General features: G+C 42.1%; 1 protein-coding gene across 1 annotated transcript in view; it reads left to right on the forward strand.

Annotated features, from left to right (window-relative positions):
- The first annotated feature begins 871 nt into the window (after nt 1-871).
- Nucleotides 872-19,915, forward strand: part of CUNH3orf33 (chromosome unknown C3orf33 homolog) — a 49,888-nt gene continuing 30,844 nt past the window's right edge. Inside the window, exons 1-2 of the mRNA XM_033203525.1 lie at nt 872-1,192; nt 4,270-4,329. Of these exons, the coding sequence (XP_033059416.1) occupies nt 1,079-1,192; nt 4,270-4,329 (174 nt within the window). The 5' untranslated portion in view covers nt 872-1,078. The remainder of the gene's footprint in view (nt 1,193-4,269; nt 4,330-19,915) is intronic.

Genomic DNA, 19,915 nt, shown 5'->3' on the forward strand with positions numbered 1-19,915 from the left:
GTACCACCACGTTCGGCTAATTTTTGTATTTTTAGTACAGACAGAATTTCGCCATGTTGGCCAGGCTGGTCTCGAACCGCTGACCTCAAGTAATTCGCCTGCCTCGGCCTCCCAAAGTGTTGGTATTACAGGCATGAGCCACCACACCCGGCCTCAATATGTATTTTTATTACACAAATGTTACCATATTATTTGCACTGCTCTGTTTCTAATTTTTTTTATTTAAAATATATTACTATTGTTTTCTTTTTTTTTTTTTTTTTTTTTTTTTTTTTTTTGAGGCGGAGTCTCGCTCTGTCGCCGGACTGGAGTGCAGTGGCCAGATCTCAGCTCACTGCAAGCTCCGCCTCCCGGGTTTCCGCCATTCTCCTGCCTCAGCCTCCCGAGTAGCTGGGACTACAGGCGCCCGCCACCTCGCCCGGCTAGTTTTTTTTTTTTGTATTTTTAGTAGAGACGGGGTTTCACCGTGTTAGCCAGGATGGTCTCGATCTCCTGACCTCGTGATCCGCCCGTCTCGGCCTCCCAAAGTGCTGGGATTACAGGCTTGAGCCACCGCGCCCGGCCTACTATTGTTTTCTAACAGCTCAAAGATTTAGAGCATGTGAGATTAGGCTTTCAGAGCAGCTCTTAAAACTTTAAAGCACAATTCGAATGTAAGAAATATGCATAGGTTTCAAGGACAGGCAGTATTTGGTTAAAAAAAATGCATGTTTTTCTTTGGGAGCAGGTGGAAGGAATGAATTACTTCAATTTCCTTCCTTGTGCGGCACCTGCGGAAACCACACTGCAGCTGGGTGAATTGAAGTCACCAATTGATAATCACTCTACTAGCTTGGTCGGGAATGCTTCAACCCCCGCAGTGCCGTTCAGAGATCGCCTGCATCGTGGAATCACCCTGCATAAAAGCGGTTGAGGCACTGTTAAGACATCTGATATCTGGGGCCCGCCCACTGGCGACTGCAGGTCGCGGGGCCACCCGTGTCGGCGGGGAAGGGGACCCCGCCGCCTTCCCGAGGTGCGCGGCGCCCCCTGCCGCCAGCCGGAGGAGCGCAGGGCCCGCTCGCAGGAGGCCGGAAACATGGCGGGGCAGCCCGCGGCCTCAGGCTCGCAGTCTCCCAACAGGGACGGAATGGAGCCCAACGTCGTGGCTCGGATCTCGCAGTGGGCAGACGACCACCTGCGCCTAGTCCGGGTACTGCAGCCACGCGGTCTGGGCGGGCAGTGGGCGCGGGGCGGCACAGAGCGACCCTGAGAAGAACGTGAGGCCTCAGGCGTGGATCCCGCCGGGGCCGGGGAGCGACAGAAAACTGCGGGGGAGTGAGCTCGAGAGGGCGACATCGCGAGTGTCCTGTGTGCGGGGCTGCAGAGGGCCGGGGGCGGGCCAGGGGGCCAGTTCGGCCTCATTATTGCAAGGACTGTGCAGGATCCTTGCTGGGCTGTGGGGGGCGGGCACCTCAAAGGGTGAGACGCAGCCTAGCTCCGGGATGCCACTTGTTCCATTAGAGCATTTGGGGAGAGCCCAGAAAAGGGACCGAGGAAGAGCAGGGAAGTCCTGTATGCCTTGGGAGAGAGGATTTCTAATTTTTATTTATTTTTAATTTTATCTTTTAGGGACAGGGTATTCCTCTCTGGCACCAAGCTGGAGTGCAGTGGCACGATCATAGCTCACTGCTGCTGCTCCACCTCCTGGGCTGAAAAAATCCTCCCATTTCAGCCTCCCGAGTAGCTGGAACCACAGGCGTGCGCTACCCCATCCACTACTTTCTTTTAGAATTAGAGACTGGGAATCTTGCTCTGTTGCCCAGGTGGCCTCCAACTCCTGGCCTCAAGTGATCTCCCACCTCAGCCTCCCGGATAGATTTCTTTTTTTTGAGACAGAGTCTCACTCTTGTCATGCCTGGAGTGCAGTGGCACCATTATGTCTCATTGCAGCCTCCACTTCCTGTACTTAAGCAATCCTCCCACCTCAGGCTCCGGAGGAACTGGGGCTACAAGGCACTTGTCACTACACCAGGCTAATTTGTTTTTTGTTTGTAGAGACAAGGTCTCCCTGTGTTGTCCAGGCTGGCCTTGAACTCCTGGCCTCAAGGGATCTGCCCGCCTCAGCCTCCCAAAGCACTGGGATTATAGGCATCAGCCACTGGTGCCCTGCCATTTTTTTTTTTTCCTGAAGCACTAAGCCTCTGGAGTTGAAGCAAGAGGGGGACATGTTAGGCCACCAGGCGAGATTGGGTTGTGGCTAAGACACAGAATTGTGGTGATATGAATTGTTTGGGTGTGAGGTACAAAGAAAGAGTCCAAGGAGGCTGGTAATAGTTGCTGATAAGGAGAAGGAGTTGGAGTAAATAATTTGTTGGGGAAAATCTAGATAACTTTTTGGACATGTACATGGAGATGTGCAAAGTTGAAGATGGTTATTAGACTTCTAAGCAGAATTTTAGATGCTGTTCTTGGCAACTGGATATGGAGTCTGGTGTTGAAGGGAGATCAGAACCTGACACATAGAACACTGGGAATGACCTGCATAAACCTTAAGTAGCATTTAAAGCTGTGGACTTGAGTAACATCTCAGAGCAAGTGAGAAAAGCTACTGAAGAAGCCCTAGAATTTGGGGGATTATAACATTGAGAATCTGGGGAGTAAAGAGGAGGTCACCAAAGACCAAGGGGAAGCAGACAGTGAGGTCGTAAGAAAGTCAGGACAGCCTGGTGTTCTAGAAGCCAAGTGAAGAAAATGTTTTCAGAAGGAATCATTACCTTTAAAAAATAATACTGAAAAGTTGAGTAAGATAACTTTGCAAATGCTCTGCAGCCAAGCAGCACAAAGTCCAAAGCTATGCCTGTTTTCACTCACCATTGTAGCCCTAGTTCTTAGAGTAAGTGCTAGATAAATATTTGTAACATCATCAAATGGTAAAAAATATATGTGTTAATTGGTGAAAACTCATTTCTTCCAGTTAAGCAGCAATAGATGCATGGGTTATTTCAAATTAAAAAATGACTTCAGAAGGATTATGGGAGGAAGTTGTTTAAATTAGAACATGGTTATAATATTACAAATAATCCAGTCATAGAACCCAGAGTATGTACCTTTGTGCATTTTTTCAATCTCATTTTTTTTCTTTTTCTTTTTTTTTTTGTAGACGAAGTCTCATACTTGTCCCCCAGGCTGGAGTGCAATGGTGTGATCTCGGCTCACTGCAACCTCTGCTTCCTGGGTTTAAGCGATTCTCCTGCCTCAGCCTCCCGAGTAGCTGGGATTATGGGTGCCTGCCACCATGCCCAGCTAATTTTTTTTTTTTTTTGAGACGGAGTCTCGCTCTGTCGCCCAGGCTGGAGTGCAGTGGCCAGATCTCGGCTCACTGCAAGCTCCGCCTCCCGAGTTCATGCCATTCTCCTGCCTCAGCCTCGCGAGTAGCTGGGACTACAGGCACCCGCTACCTCGCCCGGCTAGTTTTTTGTATTTTTTAGTAGAGACAGGGTTTCACCGGGTTAGCCAGGATGTTCTCGATCTCCTGACCTCACGATCCGCCCGTCTCGGCCTCCCAAACTGCTGGGATTACAGGCTTGAGCCACCGCGCCCGGCCAGTCTCATTTCTTATATACCTAATTGTACTGATTGAAGGAAAGTGTGTTAGATTATCTCTGTTTTTGAGAGAGTTGCAGGATTCTTAATTTTTCATTAACTTCTTTAGGCCTACCCTAGTTTAAATGAAACACTTTAAAAACATCACTGAGTATTCCCCAGCCATTTACCCACATCTGCCAAGGTACTGTATTTTAAGGTTTTAGTGATAAAATTTTCTACCAAATACTTAAATTCCTACCATGGATGCAAGGTTATACTAATTACTATGGGTACTGTATAGGAAGTACTAGACCAGTTAATATATTCATGGAACTGATAGTTAAATAATACGATCAGTAGAGAACAATCCAATACTATATACATATATGTATGTGTGTATCGGGGTGGGTGGGTGTGTATATGTGTGTATATATGTTTACACATATATGTATGTGTATATGTTCACATATATATAAATTGTGTGCCAGTTTGGGAAAGAATTTGAGTACTATAAAAGTCAAAAGAAGGAAAGATTAATGAATGAGTGGACGGTTTTTGAAGAAGTGGGCCTTTATTTGAAGGACATACATTGTACAATTAGATATAGAGAGCACAGCCCTCTTTTTTTCTACTTTCTAATTAGTGCTTTCGTTATTGTGAATAATAATTAGTGAGGGTTAACCCTTAAATCTCTTTCTGTAGAACATCAGCACTGGAATGGCCATAGCTGGAATAATGTTACTTCTAAGAAGCATTCGACTGGTAAGTTAAAAAATAAAAAAGACTTTACAACAAGCGGTAGGTAGTTTATTCCCATTTCAGACAATTTTTATCTCAGTGTATCATATTGTTACTCATATTAGTAGCTTTTAAATAGTATTTTAGAACAATGAACATATTTTAAGGTGTTGGTTTAAACCAGCACATCCACAGGATTTTACAGAAAGTAATTGCATGGTCTGTATTTCCATAATCACTTTTTTTCCATGCTTAAAAAGGAATCTGAAAAGGATTTAGTTTGCTAGAATGTTATAATCACTATATTTGCATTTTAAACACTGTAGAATATCTTAAAAGTGTTTTTTGTGTGTGTGTGGTGCTTTTTGATTTAGACCACAGTTGGATTATGTCCCTTAGCACTCAATAATTTATGCCTCCAGTTAGCACATTTTCTTAGCTCTTTCAATAACGTTTTATTGGTAGCATAATAGACATAATATTTTTTCCATGCCCATTAAACAACTCCAGGGGACGGTGCGGTGGCTTATGCCTGTAATCCCAGCACTTCGGGAGGCTGAGGCGGGTGGATCACCTGAGGTCAGGAGATCGAGACCAGCGTGGCCAACATGATGAAACCCTGTCTCTACTAAAAATACGAACAATTAGCCAGGTGTGGTGGCAGGTGCCTGTAATCCCAGCTACTCAGGAGACTGAGGCAGGAGAATAACTTGAACCCCGGAGCAGTGGTTGCAGTGAGCTGAAACTGTCACTGTACTCCAGCCTAGGCAACAAGAGTGAAACTCTGTCTCAAACAACAAAACAAAACAAAAAAACAATAACTCCAACTTCCCTTTCCCTTCATCCCCTGGTACCCATCATTCCATTTCTGTCTCTGTGATTTTGACCGGCGTCATATTGTATTCTTTTGTGACTGGCTTTTTTCACTTAGCCTGGTATTACTAAGATTCATCCACATTGTTGCATATATCATAATTTTTGTCCTTTTTAAGATGGACAGTATCCCATTGTAAGTGTATATCACATTTTGCTTCTCTGTTCATTTGTTGATGGACACTTCGGTTGCTTCCATGTTTGAACTGTCGTGAATAATGCTGCTATGAACATGAATGTATAAATATCACTTCGAGACCGGGCGCGGTGGCTCAAGCCTGTAATCCCAGCACTTTGGGAGGCCGAGACGGGCGGATCACGAGGTCAGGAGATCGAGACCATCCTGGCTAACACAGTGAAACCCTGTCTCTACTAAAAAATACAAAAAAAAAAAAAAACGAGCCGGGCGAGGTGGTGGGCGCCTGTAGTCCCAGCTACTCCGGAGGCTGAGGCCGGAGAATGGCGTAAACCCGGGGAGTGAGCTGAGATCCGGCCACTGCACTCCAGCCTGGGCGACAGAGCGAGACTCTGTCTCAAAAAAAAAAAAAAATCACTTCGAGATCCTGCTTTTAGTTATTTTGAGTTTCAGTTACATACCCGGAAGTGGATTAGATGGTCATTGTGTTTTTAATTTTTTTTTTTTTTTTAGGCAGAGTCTCACTCTGTCGCCCAGGAAGGAGTGAAGTAGTGTGATCTCAGCTCACTGTAACCTCCGCCTCCCGGGTTCAAGCGATTCTCCTGCCTCAACCTCCCGAGGAGCTGGGATTACAGGCGCCTGCCACCACCTGACTAATTGTTTTGTATTTTTGGTAGAGACAGGGTTTTACTATGTTGGTCAGGCTGGTCTTGAACTCTTCATCTCAAGTGATCCACCTGCCTCGGCCTCCCAAGGTGCTGGGATAACAGGCGTGAGCCACTGCACCTGGCCTGTTTTTAATTTTTTGAGTAACTGCTATACTGTTTTTTACAGTGGCTATACTATTTTACATTACCACTAACAATGCACAAGAGTTTCAGTTTCACCACATCCTTACCAATAATTATTATTTTCTGTTTTTTTGTTAGTAGTTATCCTAATGGGCTTGAGGTAGTATCTCATTGTTGTTTTGATTTGCATTTCTCTAATGATTAGTGATACTGAGCATCTTTTCATGTGGTTATTGACCTTTCATATGTGTTTTTTGTATACATGTCTATTCAGTTCTTTTGCCCCTTTTTGAATGGGGTTTTTTTTTTTGTTGTTGTTGTTGAATTTTAGGAGTTCTCTACATTCTGAGTCCCTAATTAGATAAATGATTTGCAAATTTTTTCTCACATCTATTCTGTATGTTGCCTTTTTCTTTTCTTTTTTTTTTTTTTTGGAGACAAGGTCTCACTCTGTTGACCAGGCTAGAGCACACGAGCATGATCATGGCTCACTGCAGCCTCAACCTCTTGGCCTCAAGTGATCCTCCTGCCTCAGCTTCTTGAGTAGCTAGGACTAAAGGCACCTGCCACCATGCCTGGCTAATTTTTAATTTTTCTGTAGCAATGGCATCTCTCTGTACTGCCCAGGCTGGTTTTGAACTCTTGTCCCCAAGCAGTTCTCCCATCTTAGCCTCCCAAAGTGCTGGGATTACAGACATGAGCCACTGCACCCCACCTGTGTGTTTACTTTTTCTAATCTCTGTTGACAGTGCTCATTGATGTGCAAATTTTTAATTTTTATGAAGTCTAATTTGTCTGCTTTTTCCTTTTTTCATTTTAACTTTTGTGGGTACATACTAGGTGTATATATTCATGAGGTACATGAGATATTTTGATACAGGCATACAGTCCATAATAATCACATCAGAGGCCGGGCGTGGTGGCTCAAGCCTGTAATCCCAGCACTTTGGGAGGCCAAGACGGGCGGATCACGAGGTCAGGAAATCGAGATCATCCTGGCTAACACGGTGAAACCCCGTCTCTACTAAAAATACAAAAAAAATTAGCCGGGCGCGGTGGCGGGCACCTCTAGTCCCTGCTACTCGGGAGGCTGAGGCAGGAGAATGGCGTGAACCCGGGAGGCGGAGCTTGCAGTGAGCCAAGATCACGCCACTGCACTCCAGCCTGGGCGACAAAGCAAGACTCCGTCTCAAAAAAAAAAAAAAAAAAAAAAAAATCACATCAGAGTAAATAGGATATTGATCACCTCAAGCATTTATTCTTTTTTCGTGTTGCAAACAATCCAATTATGCTCTTTTAGTTATTTAAAAATGTACAATAAATTATTGTTGACTGTAGTTACCCTGTTGTGCTACCATATACTAGATCTTATTCATTCTATTTAATTATATGGTCATACTCATTAACCAACCCCACTTCTTGCTCATCCCCAGCTACCCTTCCCAGGTTCTGGTGACCATTATTCTACTCTCTGTCTCCATGAATTCAACTTTTACATTTTTTAGTTCCCTCAAATAAGTAAGAACAATGCAAAGTTTGTCTTTGTCTGCTTGGCTTACTTCACTTAACATGATGACCTCCATTCTATCCATGGTGTTGCAAACAGCAGTTCTATTTAAGGCTGAATAGTATTCTACCATGTATATGTACCATATTTTCTCTTTTCTTTTTTGAGACAAGGTCTCACTCTGTCACCCAGGTTGAGTGCAGTAGTGTGATCATGACTCATTGCAGCCTCGATCTTCAGGGCTCAAGTGATCCTCCCATGTCAGCCTCCTGAGTAGCTGGTACCACAGGTGTGAGCCACCATGCCTGGCTAATTTTTGTACTTTTTGGAGAGACAGGTTTTTTGCCATGTTACCCAGGCTGATCTCCAGCTCCTGCACTCAAGTGATCTGCCTGCCTTGGCCTCCCAAAGTGCTGAGATTACAGACATGATCCACGGCACCCAGCCCACATTTTCTTTATCCATTCATCTAGTGATGGACACTTAGGTTGCTTCCAAATCGTGGCTATTGTGAATAGTGCTGCGATAAGCACGGGATTAAAGGTGTCTCTGTGATATACTGATTTCCTTTCTTTTGGTATATATCTAACAGTGGAATTGCTGGATCATATGGTACTTCTATTTTTAGTTTTTTGAGGAGCCTCCAAACTGTTCTCCATAACGGTTGTAACAATTTACATTTTCACCAACAGTGTACAAGGGTTTCCTTTTCATCCTTGCCAGCATTTGTTATTGCCTATCTTTTGGATAAAAGCCATTTTAATTGGGGTGAGATGATATCCTACTGTAATTTTGATTTTCTTTTTTTTTTTTTTTTTTTTTTTTTGAGACGGAGTCTCGCTCTGTCGCCCAGGCTGGAGTGCAGTGGCCGGATCTCAGCTCACTGCAAGCTCCGCCTCCCGGGTTTACGCCATTCTCTCGCCTCAGCCTCCCGAGTAGCTGGGACTACAGGCGCCCGCCATCTCGCCCGGCTAATTTTTTGTATATTTTAGTAGAGACGGGGTTTCACCGTGTTAGCCAGGATGGTCTCGATCTCCTGACCTCGTGATCCGCCCGTCTCGGCCTCCCAAAGTGCTGGGATTACAGGCTTGAGCCACCGCGCCCGGCCGTAATTTTGATTTTCATTTCTCTGGTGATCAGTGATGTTGAGCACCTTTTCATATACCTGTTTGCCATTTGTGTGTCTTCTTTTGAGAAATGCCTATTCATATCTCACGACCATTTTTAAATGGGATTGTTAGATTTTTTTTTCCTGTAGAGTTACTTGAGCTCTTTATATAATCTGGTTATTAATTCCTTGTCAGATGGATAGTTTGCACATATTTTCTCCCGTTCTGTGGGTTGTCTCTTCACTTTGGTTGTTGTTTCCTTTGAGGTGCAGAAGCTTTTTAATTTGATGTTATCCCATTTATCTGTTTTTTCTTTAGTTGCCTGTGCTTACAGGGTATTTTTCAAGAAATCTTTGCTCAGTCCAGTGTCCTGGAGAGTTTCCCCAATGTTTTCTTGTAGTAGAGTTATAGTTTGAGGTCTTAGATTTAAGTCTTTAATGCATTTTTATTTTATTTTTGTATATGATGAGAGAGAGAGAGGTCTAGCTTCATTCTTTTGCATATGGACATTCAGTATTCCCAGCACCATCTATCGAAGAGACTGCTCTTTCTCCAATTTATGTTCTTGGCCCTTTGTTGAAAATGAGTTCAGTGTAGATGTATGGATTTATTTCTGGGTTCTCAGTTCTGTTCCATTGGTCTATGTGTCTGTTTTTATGCCAGTACCATGCCATTTTAGTTACTATAGCTCTTATAATTTGAAGTCAAGTAATGTGATTGTTCCAGTTTTGTTCATTATACTCAGGATAGCTTTGGCTATTCTGGGTCTTTTGTGGCTCCATGTAAATTTGAGGATTGTTTTTCTGTTTCTGTGAAGAATGCCATTGGTATTTTGATAGGGATTGCATTGAATCTGTAGACTGCTTTGGGTAATAAGGGCATTTTAACAATATTGATTCTTCCAATCCATCCATGAACATGGAAAATTTTCTCATTGTTTATACCCTTTTCAATTTATTTCATTGGTGTTTTATAGCTTTTTTTTTTTTTTTTTCTCTTTTGAGACAGAGTCTCATCCTGTCACTCAGGCTGGAGTGCAGTGGTACAGTCTTGGCTTACTGAAACCTCCACCTCCTGGGTTCAAGCGATTCTCATGCCTCAGCCTCCCAAGTAGCTGGGATTACAAGCATGCGCCACCACGCCTGGCTAAGTTTTGTATTTTTAGTAGAGACAGGGTTTCACCATATTGGCCAGGCTGGTCTTGAACTCCTGGTCTCAAGTGATCTGCCCACCTTGGCCTCCCAAAGTGCTGGGATTACAGGCATGAGCCACCATGCCCAGCCAGTGTATTACAGTTTTCATTGTAGAAATCTTTTACTTCTTTGGGTAAATTAATTCCTAGGTATTTAATTTTATTTCCAGATATTGTAAATGGGATTAATTTCTTGATTTCTTTTTCATATTGTTCACTGTTGACATATAGAAATGCCACTGACTTATATATTGATATTATATCCTGCAACTGTACTGAATTTGTTTATCAGTTCCAATAGTCTTTTGGTGGAGTCTTTAGATTTTTTCGAATACAGGATCATATCATCCGCAAACAAGAAAAATTTGACTTCTTTTTTTTCCAATTCAGATGCTTTTAATTTCTTTCTCTTGTCTGAGTGCTCTAGCTAGGACTTCTAGTACTATATTGAATAACAGTGGTGAGTGGGCATCCTTGTCATATTCTAGGTCATGGAGGAAAGGCTTTCAGTTTTTCCCCATTCAGTATGATACTAGGGCTGTGGGTCTGTTGTATATAGCTTTTATTGTGTTGACGTATGTTCCTTCTGTAGCATTTTGTGAGAGTTTTATCATGAAGGAATGTTGATTTTATCCAATACTTTTTTAGCATCTATTGAAATGTTCATGTTTGTATTGTTTTTGTCTTTTCTTTGAGATGGAGTCTCTCTCTGTCACCCAGGTTGGAGAGCAGTGGTATGATCTCAGCTACTGCAACGTCCACCTCCCAGGTTCAAGCAATTTTCCTCTTCAGCCTCCCAAGTAGCTGGAATTACAGGCACTCGCCACCATGCCTGGCTAATTTTTGTATTTTTAGTAGAGGCGGGTTTTTTTTTGCCACGTTGACCAGGCTAGTCTCGAACTCCTGACTTCAGGTGACCTGCCTGCCTTGGCCTCCCAAGGTACTGGGATTACAGGCATGAGCCACCATGCCAGGCCTGTCCTTCATTTTGTCAATATAATGTATCACATTGATTGATTTATGTATGTTGAACCATCCTTGCATTCCTGGGATAAATCCCACTTGGTCAAAGATGAATGATCTTTTTAATATGTTGTTGAATTTGATTTGCAGGTATTTCTTTGAGGATTTTTGCATTAATGTTCATCAGGGATATTGACTTGTAGTTTTCTTTTTTGATGTGTCTTTGTCTGGTTTTGGTATCAGGGTAATACTGACCTTGTAGAATGAGTGTGGAAGTATTCCCTCTTCCTCTATTTTTTGAATCGTTTGAGTAGGATTGGTATTTATTTTTTTCTTAAACATATGGTAAAATTCAGCAATGAAGTCATTGAATCCTGGGCTCTTCATTGCTGGCAGTTTTTATTACAGCTTTGATATCATTACTTTTTATTAGGGCTTTGTTTTCATTACTTGTTATTGATCTGTTCAGGTTTTGGATTTCTTCATGTTACAATATTGGTAGGTTGTATGTGTCTAGGAATTATCTATTTCTTCTAGGTTTTCCAACTTATTGGCATATAGTTGTTCATAGTAGCCTCTAATAATTTTTTGAATTTTTGTGGTATTGGTTGTAATGTCTCCTCTTTCATTTCTGATTTTATTTATTTGAGTCTCTTCTCTTTTTTTCTTAGTCTGGCTAAATGTTTGTTGGCTTTGTTTATCTTTTCAGAAAAGCAACTTTTCATATCCCTAATCTTTTGTATTCCTTCGTTGTAATTTCATTTATTTTTGCTCTGATATTTATTATTTCTTTTCTTCTACTAATTTGGGGTTTGGTTTGCTCTTGCTTTTCTAGTTCTTTTAAACAGATCATTGTTTGTTTTTCTACTTTTTTGATGTAGGTGCTTATAGCTATAAAATTTCCTTTTAATACTGCTTTTGCTGTATCCCATGGATGTTGATACGTTGTGTTTTCATTATCTTTTTTTTTTTTTTTTTTTAGATGGAGTCTTGCTGTGTTGCCCAGGCTGGAGTGCAGTGGCATGATCTTGGCTCACTGCAACTTCCGCCTCCTGGGTTCAAGCAATTCTCCTGCCTCAGCCTCCTGATTAGCTGGGATTACAGGAGTGTACCACCACATCTAGCTAATTTTTATATTTTTAGTAGAGACAGGGTTTCACCATATTGGCCAGGATGGTCTTGAATTCCTGAACTCTGGTGGTCTGCCCACCTTGGCCTCCCAAAGTGCTGGAATTACAGGTGTGAGCCACCGCGCCTGGCCTTCATTACCATTTGATTCAAGAAATTTTTTTTTTTTTTTTTTTTTTTTTTTTTTTTTTTTGAGACAGAGTCTCGCTCTGTGGCCCAGGCTGGAGTGCAGTGGCCGGATCTCAGCTCACTACAAGCTCCGCCTCCTGGGTTTATGCCATTCTCCTGCCTCAGCCTCCCGAGTAGCTAGGACTACAGGCACCCGCCACCTCGCCCGGCTAGTTTTTTGTATTTTTTAGTAGAGACGGGGTTTCACCGTGTAGACCAGGATGGTCTCGATCTCCTGACCTCGTGATCTGCCCGTCTCGGCCTCCCAAAGTGCTGGGATTACAGGCTTGAGCAACCGCGCCCGGCCCGATTCAAGAAATTTTTAAATTTCTTTCTTAATTTTTTTGTTGTCTCATTGGTCATTCAGGACCACATTGTTTAATTTCCATGTGTTTGTATAGTTTCCAAGATTCCTCTTGTTATTGATTTCTGGTTGTATTCCATTGTAGTAAGAGAAGATGTTTGATATAATTTTGATTTTTTTGAAATTTTTATTTTTATTTGTTTGTTGAGATGGAGTCTTGCTCTGTTGCCCAGGCTGGAGTGCAGTGGTGTGATCTCGGCTCACTCCAACCTCCGCCTCCTGGGTTCAATCAATTCTACTGCCTCAGCCTCCTGATTAGCTGGGATTACAGGCATACACCACCACGTCTGGCTAATTTTTGTATTTTTGGTAGAAACAGGGTTCGCCGTGTTGGCCAGGCTGGTCTTGAATTCCCAAACTCAGGTGGTCTGCCTGCCTTGGCCTCCCATAGTGCTGAGATTACAGGCATGCGCCACCATACTTGGCTTGAAATTTTTTAAGATTTGTTTTTTGACCTAACATGGTCTATCCTTGAGAATGCTGTAAGTGCTATAAAGTGCTTTAAGGAGAAGAATGTATATTCTTCAGGCATTGGATGAAATGTTCGATGAATATCCTATGTCCATTTGGTCTACAGTGCAGATTAAGTTCGATGTTTATTTGTTGATTTTCTGTCTGGAAGATGAAAGCGGGGTTTGACGTCTCCAGCTATTATTATATTGGGACCTCTTTCTCTTTAGCTCTAGCTCTAATATTAATTGCACCCTATATCTTGGTGCTCCAGTGTTGGCTGCATATATGTTTATAATTGTTGTATCCTCTTGCTGAATTGACCCCTTTGTCATTATATAATGACCTTCGTTGTCTCTTTTTATAATTTTTGTCTTGAAATCTATTTTATCTTAAATCTATTTTGTCTGTAAATCTGCCATAAATATAGTTGTTACTGCTGCTCTTTTGTAGTTTCTGTTTGCATGGGATATCTTTCTATTTCTTTATTTTCAATCTATGTGTATCTTTTTTTTCTTTTTTTCTTTTTTTTTTTTTTATTATACTTTAAGTTCTAGGGTACATGTGCATAACGTGCAGGTTTGTTACATATGTATACTTGTGCCATGTTGGTGTGCTGCACCCATCAACTCGTCAGCATCCATCAATTCGTCATTTATATCAGGTATAACTCCCAATGCATCCCTCCCCCCCCCCCCCCCTCCCCATGATAGGCCCCGGTGTGTGATGTTCCCCTTCCCGAGTCCAAGTGATCTCATTGTTCAGTTCCCACCTATGAGTGAGAACACGTGGTGTTTGGTTTTCTCTTCTTGTGATAGTTTGCTAAGAATGATGGTTTCCAGCTGCATCCGTGTCCCTACAAAGGACTCAAACTCATCCTTTTTTATGGCTGCATAGTATTCCATGGTGTATATGTGCCACATTTTCTTAATCCAGTCTGTCACTGATGGACATTTGGGTTGATTCCAAGTCTTTGCTATTGTGAATAGTGCCGCAATAAACATACGTGTGCATGTGTCTTTATAGCAGAATGATTTATAATCCTTTGGGTATATACCCAGTAGTGGGATGGCTGGGTCATATGGTACTTCTAGTTCTAGATCCTTGAGGAATTGCCATACTGTTTTCCATAATGGTGGAACTAGTTTACAATCCCACCAACAGTGTAAAAGTGTTCCTATTTCTCCACATCCTCTGCAGCACCTATTGTTTCCTGACTTTTGAATGATTGCCATTCTAACTGGTGTGAGATGGTATCTCATTGTGGTTTTGATTTGCATCTCTCTGATGGCCGGTGATGATGAGCATTTTTTCATGTGTCTGTTGGCTGTATGAATGTCTTCTTTTGAGAAATATCTGTTCATATCCTTTGCCCACTTTTTGATGGGGTTGTTTGTTTTTTTCTTGTAAATTTGTTTGTGTTCTTTGTAGATTCTGGATATTAGCCCTTTGTCAGATGAGTAGGTTGCCAAAATTTTCCCCCATTCTGTAGGTTTCCTGTTCACTCTGATGGTAGTTTCTTTTGCTGTGCAGAAGCTCTTTAGTTTAATTAGATTCCATTTGTCAATTTTGGTTTTTGCTGCCATTGCTTTTGGTGTTTTAGACATGAAGTCCTTGCCCATGCCTATGTCCTGAATGGTACTACCTAGGTTTTCTTTTAGGGTTTTTATGGTATTAGGTCTAACATTTAAGTCTCTAATCCATCTTGAATTAATTTTCGTATAAGGAGTAAGGAAAGGATCCAGTTTCAGCTTTCTACTTATGGCTAGCCAATTTTCCCAGCACCATTTATTAAATAGGGAATCCTTTCCCCATTTCTTGTTTCTCTCAGGTTTGTCAAAGATCAGATGGCTGTAGATGTGTGGTATTATTTCTGAGGACTCTGTTCTGTTCCATTGGTCTGTATCTCTGTTTTGGTACCAGTACCATGCTGTTTTGGTTACTGTAGCCTTGTAGTATAGTTTGAAGTCAGGTAGTGTGACGCCTCCAGCATTGTTCTTTTGACTTAGGATTGTCTTGGCAATGTGGGCTCTTTTTTGGTTCCATATGAACTTTAAAGCCGTTTTTCCAATTCTGTGAAGAAACTAATTGGTAGCTTGATGGGGATGGCATTGAATCTATAAATAACCTTGGGCAGTATGGCCATTTTCACGATATTGATTCTTCCTATCCATGAGCATGGTATGTTCTTCCATTTGTTTGTGTCCTCTTTATTTTACTGAGCAGTGGTTTGTAGTTCTCCTTGAAGAGGTCCTTACATCCCTTGTAAGTTGGAATCCTAGGTATTTTATTCTCTTTGAAGCAATTGTGAATGGAAGTTCATTCATGATTTGGCTCTCTGCTTGTCTGTTACTGGTGTATAAGAATGCTTGTGATTTTTGCACATTAATTTTGTATCCTGAGACTTTGCTGAAGTTGCTTATCAGCTTAAGGATTTTGGGCTGAGACAATGGGGTTTTCTAAATATACAATCATGTCATCTGCAAACAGGGACAATTTGACTTCTTCTTTTCCTAACTGGATACCCTTGTTTTTCTCTTGCCTGATTGCCCTAGCCAGAACTTCCAACACTATGTTGAATGGGAGTGGTGAGAGAGGGCATCCCTGTCTTGTGCCAGTTTTCAAAGGGAATTTTTCCAGTTTTTGCCCATTCAGTATGATATTGGCTGTGGGTTTGTCATAAATAGCTCTTATTATTTTGAGGTACGTTCCATCAATACCGAATATTGAGCGTTTTTAGCATGAAGGGCTGTTGAATTTTGTCAAAGGCCTTTTCTGCATCTATTGAGATAATCATGTGGTTCTTGTCTTTGGTTCTGTTTACATGCTGGATTACATTTATTGATTTGCGAATGTTGAAACAGCCTTGCATCCAGGGATGAAGCCCACTTGATCATGGTGGATAAGCTTTTTGATGTGCTGCTGCATCCGGTTTGCCAGTATTTTATTGAGGATTTTAGCATCGATGTTCATCAGGGATATTGGTCTAAAATTTTCTTTTTTTGTTGTGTCTCTGCCAGGCTTTGGTATCAGAATGATGTTGGCCTCATAAAATGAGTTAAGGAGGATTCCCTCTTTTTCTATTGATTGGAATAATCTCAGAAGGAATGGTACCAGCTCCTCCTTGTACCTCTGGTAGAATTCAGCTGTGAATCCATCTGGTCCTGGACTTTTTTTGGTGGGTAGGCTCTTAATTATTGCCTCAATTTCAGAGCCTGCTATTGGTCTATTTAAGGATTCAACTTCTTCCTGGTTTAGTCTTGGAAGAGTGTAAGTGTCCAGGAAATTATCCATTTCTTCTAGATTTTCTAGTTTATTTGCGTAGAGGTGTTTATAGTATTCTCTGATGGTAGTTTGTATTTCTGTGGGGTCGGTGGTGATATCCCCTTTATCATTTTTTATTGCATCTATTTGATTCTTCTCTCTTTTCTTTATTAATCTTGCTAGCGGTCTGTCAATTTTGTTGATTTTCAAAAAAAACAACTCCTGGATTCATTGATTTTTTTTGGAGGTTTTTTGTGTCTCTATCTCCTTCAGTTCTGCTCTGATCTTAGTTATTTCTTGCCTTCTGCTAGCTTTTGAATGTGTGCTTTGCTTTTTCTCCAGTTCTTTTAATTGTGATGTTAGAGTGTCCATTTTAGATCTTTCCAGCTTTCTCTTGTGGGCATTTAGTGCTGTAATTTCCCTCTACACACTGCTTTAAATGTGTCCCAGAGATTCTGGTATGTTGTATCTTTGTTCTCATTGGTTTCAAAGAACATCTTTATTTCTGCCTTCATTTCATTATGTACCCAGTAGTCATTCAGGAGCAGGTTGTTCAGTTTCCATGTAGTTCAGTTTCCATGTAGTTGAGAGGTTTTGATTGAGTTTCTTAGTCCTGAGTTCTAGTTTGATTGCCCTGTGGTCTGAGAGACAGTTTGTTATAATTTCTGTTCTTTTACATTTGCTAAGGAGTGCTTTACTTCCAATTATGTGGTCAATTTTGGAATAAGTGTGATGTGGTGCTGAGAAGAATGTATATTCTGTTGATTTGGGGTGGAGAGTTCTATAGATGTCTATTAGGTCCGCTTGGTGCAGAGATGAGTTCAATTCCTGGATATCTTGTTAACTTTCTGTCTCGTTGATCTGTCTAATGTTGACAGTGGAGTGTTGAAGTCTCCCATTATTATTGTATGGGAGTCTAAGTCTCCTTGTAAGTCTCTGAGGACTTGCTTTATGAATCTGGTGCTCTTGTATTGGGTGCATATATATTTAGGATAGTTAGCTCTTCCTGTTGAATTGATCCCTTACCATGATGTAATGGCCTTCTTTGTCTCTTTTGATCTCTGATGGTTTAAAGTCTATTTTATCAGAGACTAGGATTGCAACCCCTGCTTTTTTTTGTTCTCCATTTGCTTGTTAGATCTTCCTCCATCCCTTTATTTTGAGCCTATGTATGTCTCTGCATGTGAGATGGGTCTCTGAATACAGCAGACTGATGGGTCTTGACTCTTTATCCAGTTTGCCAGTCTGTGTCTTTTAATTGGAGCATTTAGTCCATTCACATTTCAGGTTAATATTGTTATGTGTGAACTTGATCCTGCCATATGATATTAACTGGTTATTTTGCTCGTTAGTTGATGCAGTTTCTTCCTAGCATCGATGGTCTTTACATTTTGGCATGTTTTTGCAATGGCTGGTACCGGTTGTTCCTTTCCATGTTTAGGGCTTCCTTCAGGGTCTCTTGTAAGGCAGGCCTGGTGGTGACAAAATCTCTAAGCATTTGCTTATCTGTAAAGGATTTTATTTCTCCTTCACTTATGAAACTGAGTTTGCTGGATATGAAATTCTGGGTTTAAAATTCTTTCTTTAAGAACGTTGAATATTGGCCCCCACTCTTTTCTGGCTTGTAGAGTTTCTGCCGAGAGGTCTGCTGTTAGTCTGATGGGCTTCCCTTTGTGGGTAACCCGACCTTTCTCTCTGGCTGCCCTTAAGATTTTTTCCTTCATTTCAACTTTGGTGAATCTGGCAATTATGTGTCTTGGAGTTGCTCTCTGGAGAGTATCTTTGTGGCGTCTCTGTGTTTCCTGAATTTGAATGTTGGCCTGCCCTACTAGGTTGGGAAGTTCTCCTGGATGATATCCTGAAGAGTGTTTTCCAACTTGGTTCCATTTTCCCCCTCACTTTCAGGCACCTCAATCAGACGTAGATTTGGTCTTTTTACATAATCCCATACTTCTTGCAGGCTTCGTTCATTTCTTTTTCTTCTTTTTTCTTTTGGTTTCTCTTCTTGCTTCATTTCATTCATTTGATCCTCAATCGCTGATACTCTTTCTTCCAGTTGATCGAGTCGGTTACCGAAGCCTGTGGATTTGTCACGTATTTCTCGTGTCATGGTTTTCATCTCTGTCATTTCATTTCTGACCTTCTCTGCATTAATTATTCTAGCTATCAATTCTTCCACTCTTTTTTCAAGATTTTTAGTTTCTTTGCACTGGGTACGTAATTCCTCCTTTAGCTCTGAGAAGTTTGATGGACTGAAGCCTTCTTCTCTCATTTCGTCTGTCATTCTCTGACCAGCTTTGATCCATTGCTGGCGATGAGCTGCACTCCTTTGCAGGGGGAGATGCACTCTTATTTCTTGAATTTCCAGCTTTTCTGCCCTGCTTCTTCCCCGTCTTTGTGGTTTTATCTGCCTCTGGTCTTTGGTGATGGTGATGTACTGATGGGGTTTTGGTATAGGTGTTCTTCCTGTTTGATAGTTTTCCTTCTAATAGTCAGGACCCTCAGCTGTAGGTCTGTTGGAGATTGCTTGAGGTCCACTCCAGACCCTGTTGCCTGGTATCAGCAGCAGAGGTTGCAGAAGATAGAATATTGCTGAACAGCAAGTGTACCTGTCTGATTCTTACTTTGGAAGCTTCCTCTCGGGGTGTACTCCACCCTGTGAGGTGTGGGGTTTCATACTGCCCCTAATGGGGGATGTCTCCCAGTTAGGCTACTCAGGGGTCAGGGACCCACTTGAGCAGTCAGTCTGTCCCTTCTCAGATCTCAACCTCCGTGTTGGGAGATCCACTGCTCTCTTCAAAGCTGTCAGACAGAGTCATTTGTGTCTGCACAGGCCTCTGCTGCTTCCCCTTTTGTTGTTTAGCTGTGCCCTGTCCCCAGAGGTGGAGTCTACAGAGACAGGCAGGTTTCCTTGAGCTGCTGTGAGCTCCACCCAGTTCGAGCTTCCCAGCAGCTTTGTTTACCTACTTAATCCTCAGCAATGGCGGGCGCCCCTCCCCCAGCCTCGCTGCTGCCGTTTCGGTTAGATCACAGACTGCTGTGCTACCAATGAGGGAGGCTCCGTGGCCGTGGGACCCTCCTGGCCAGGTGTGGGTATAATCTCCTGGTGTGCCCGTTTGCTTAAAGCGCAGTATCGGGGTGGGAATTACCTGATTTTCCAGGTGTTGTGTGTCTCAGTTCCCCTGGCTAGGAAAAGGGATTCCCTTCCCCCTTGTGCTTCCCAGGTGAGGCAATGCCTCGCCCTGCTTCAACTCTCGCTGGTCGGGCTGCAGCAGCTGACCAGCACCTATTGTCCGGCACTCCCCAGTGAGATGACCCCAGTACCTCAGTTGAAAATGCAGAAATCACCGGTCTTCTGTGTTGCTCGCGCTGGGAGTTGGAGACTGGAGCTGTTCCTATTCGGCCATCTTGCTCCGCCCCCCTCTCTATGTGTATCTTTATTAAGAGAAGTATGTTTCTTGTAGACAAAAGATTGTTGGGTTTTGTTTTTTTAATCCATTTAGCTACTCTATGTCTTTTGGAGAGTTTAGTTCATTTACAATATTATTGATAAGTAAGGACTTAACTCCTGTCATTAAAAATTTTGTTTGTTTGTTTGTTTTGTGGTCTTCTCTTCCTTCTTTCCATCCTTCTCATCTTCCTTTTACTAAAGATGATTTTCTCTT

The sequence above is a fragment of the Trachypithecus francoisi genome, unplaced genomic scaffold (genome assembly GCF_009764315.1).
Source record: "Trachypithecus francoisi isolate TF-2019V2 unplaced genomic scaffold, Tfra_2.0 Lachesis_group0, whole genome shotgun sequence".
Taxonomy (NCBI): Eukaryota; Metazoa; Chordata; class Mammalia; order Primates; family Cercopithecidae; genus Trachypithecus; species Trachypithecus francoisi.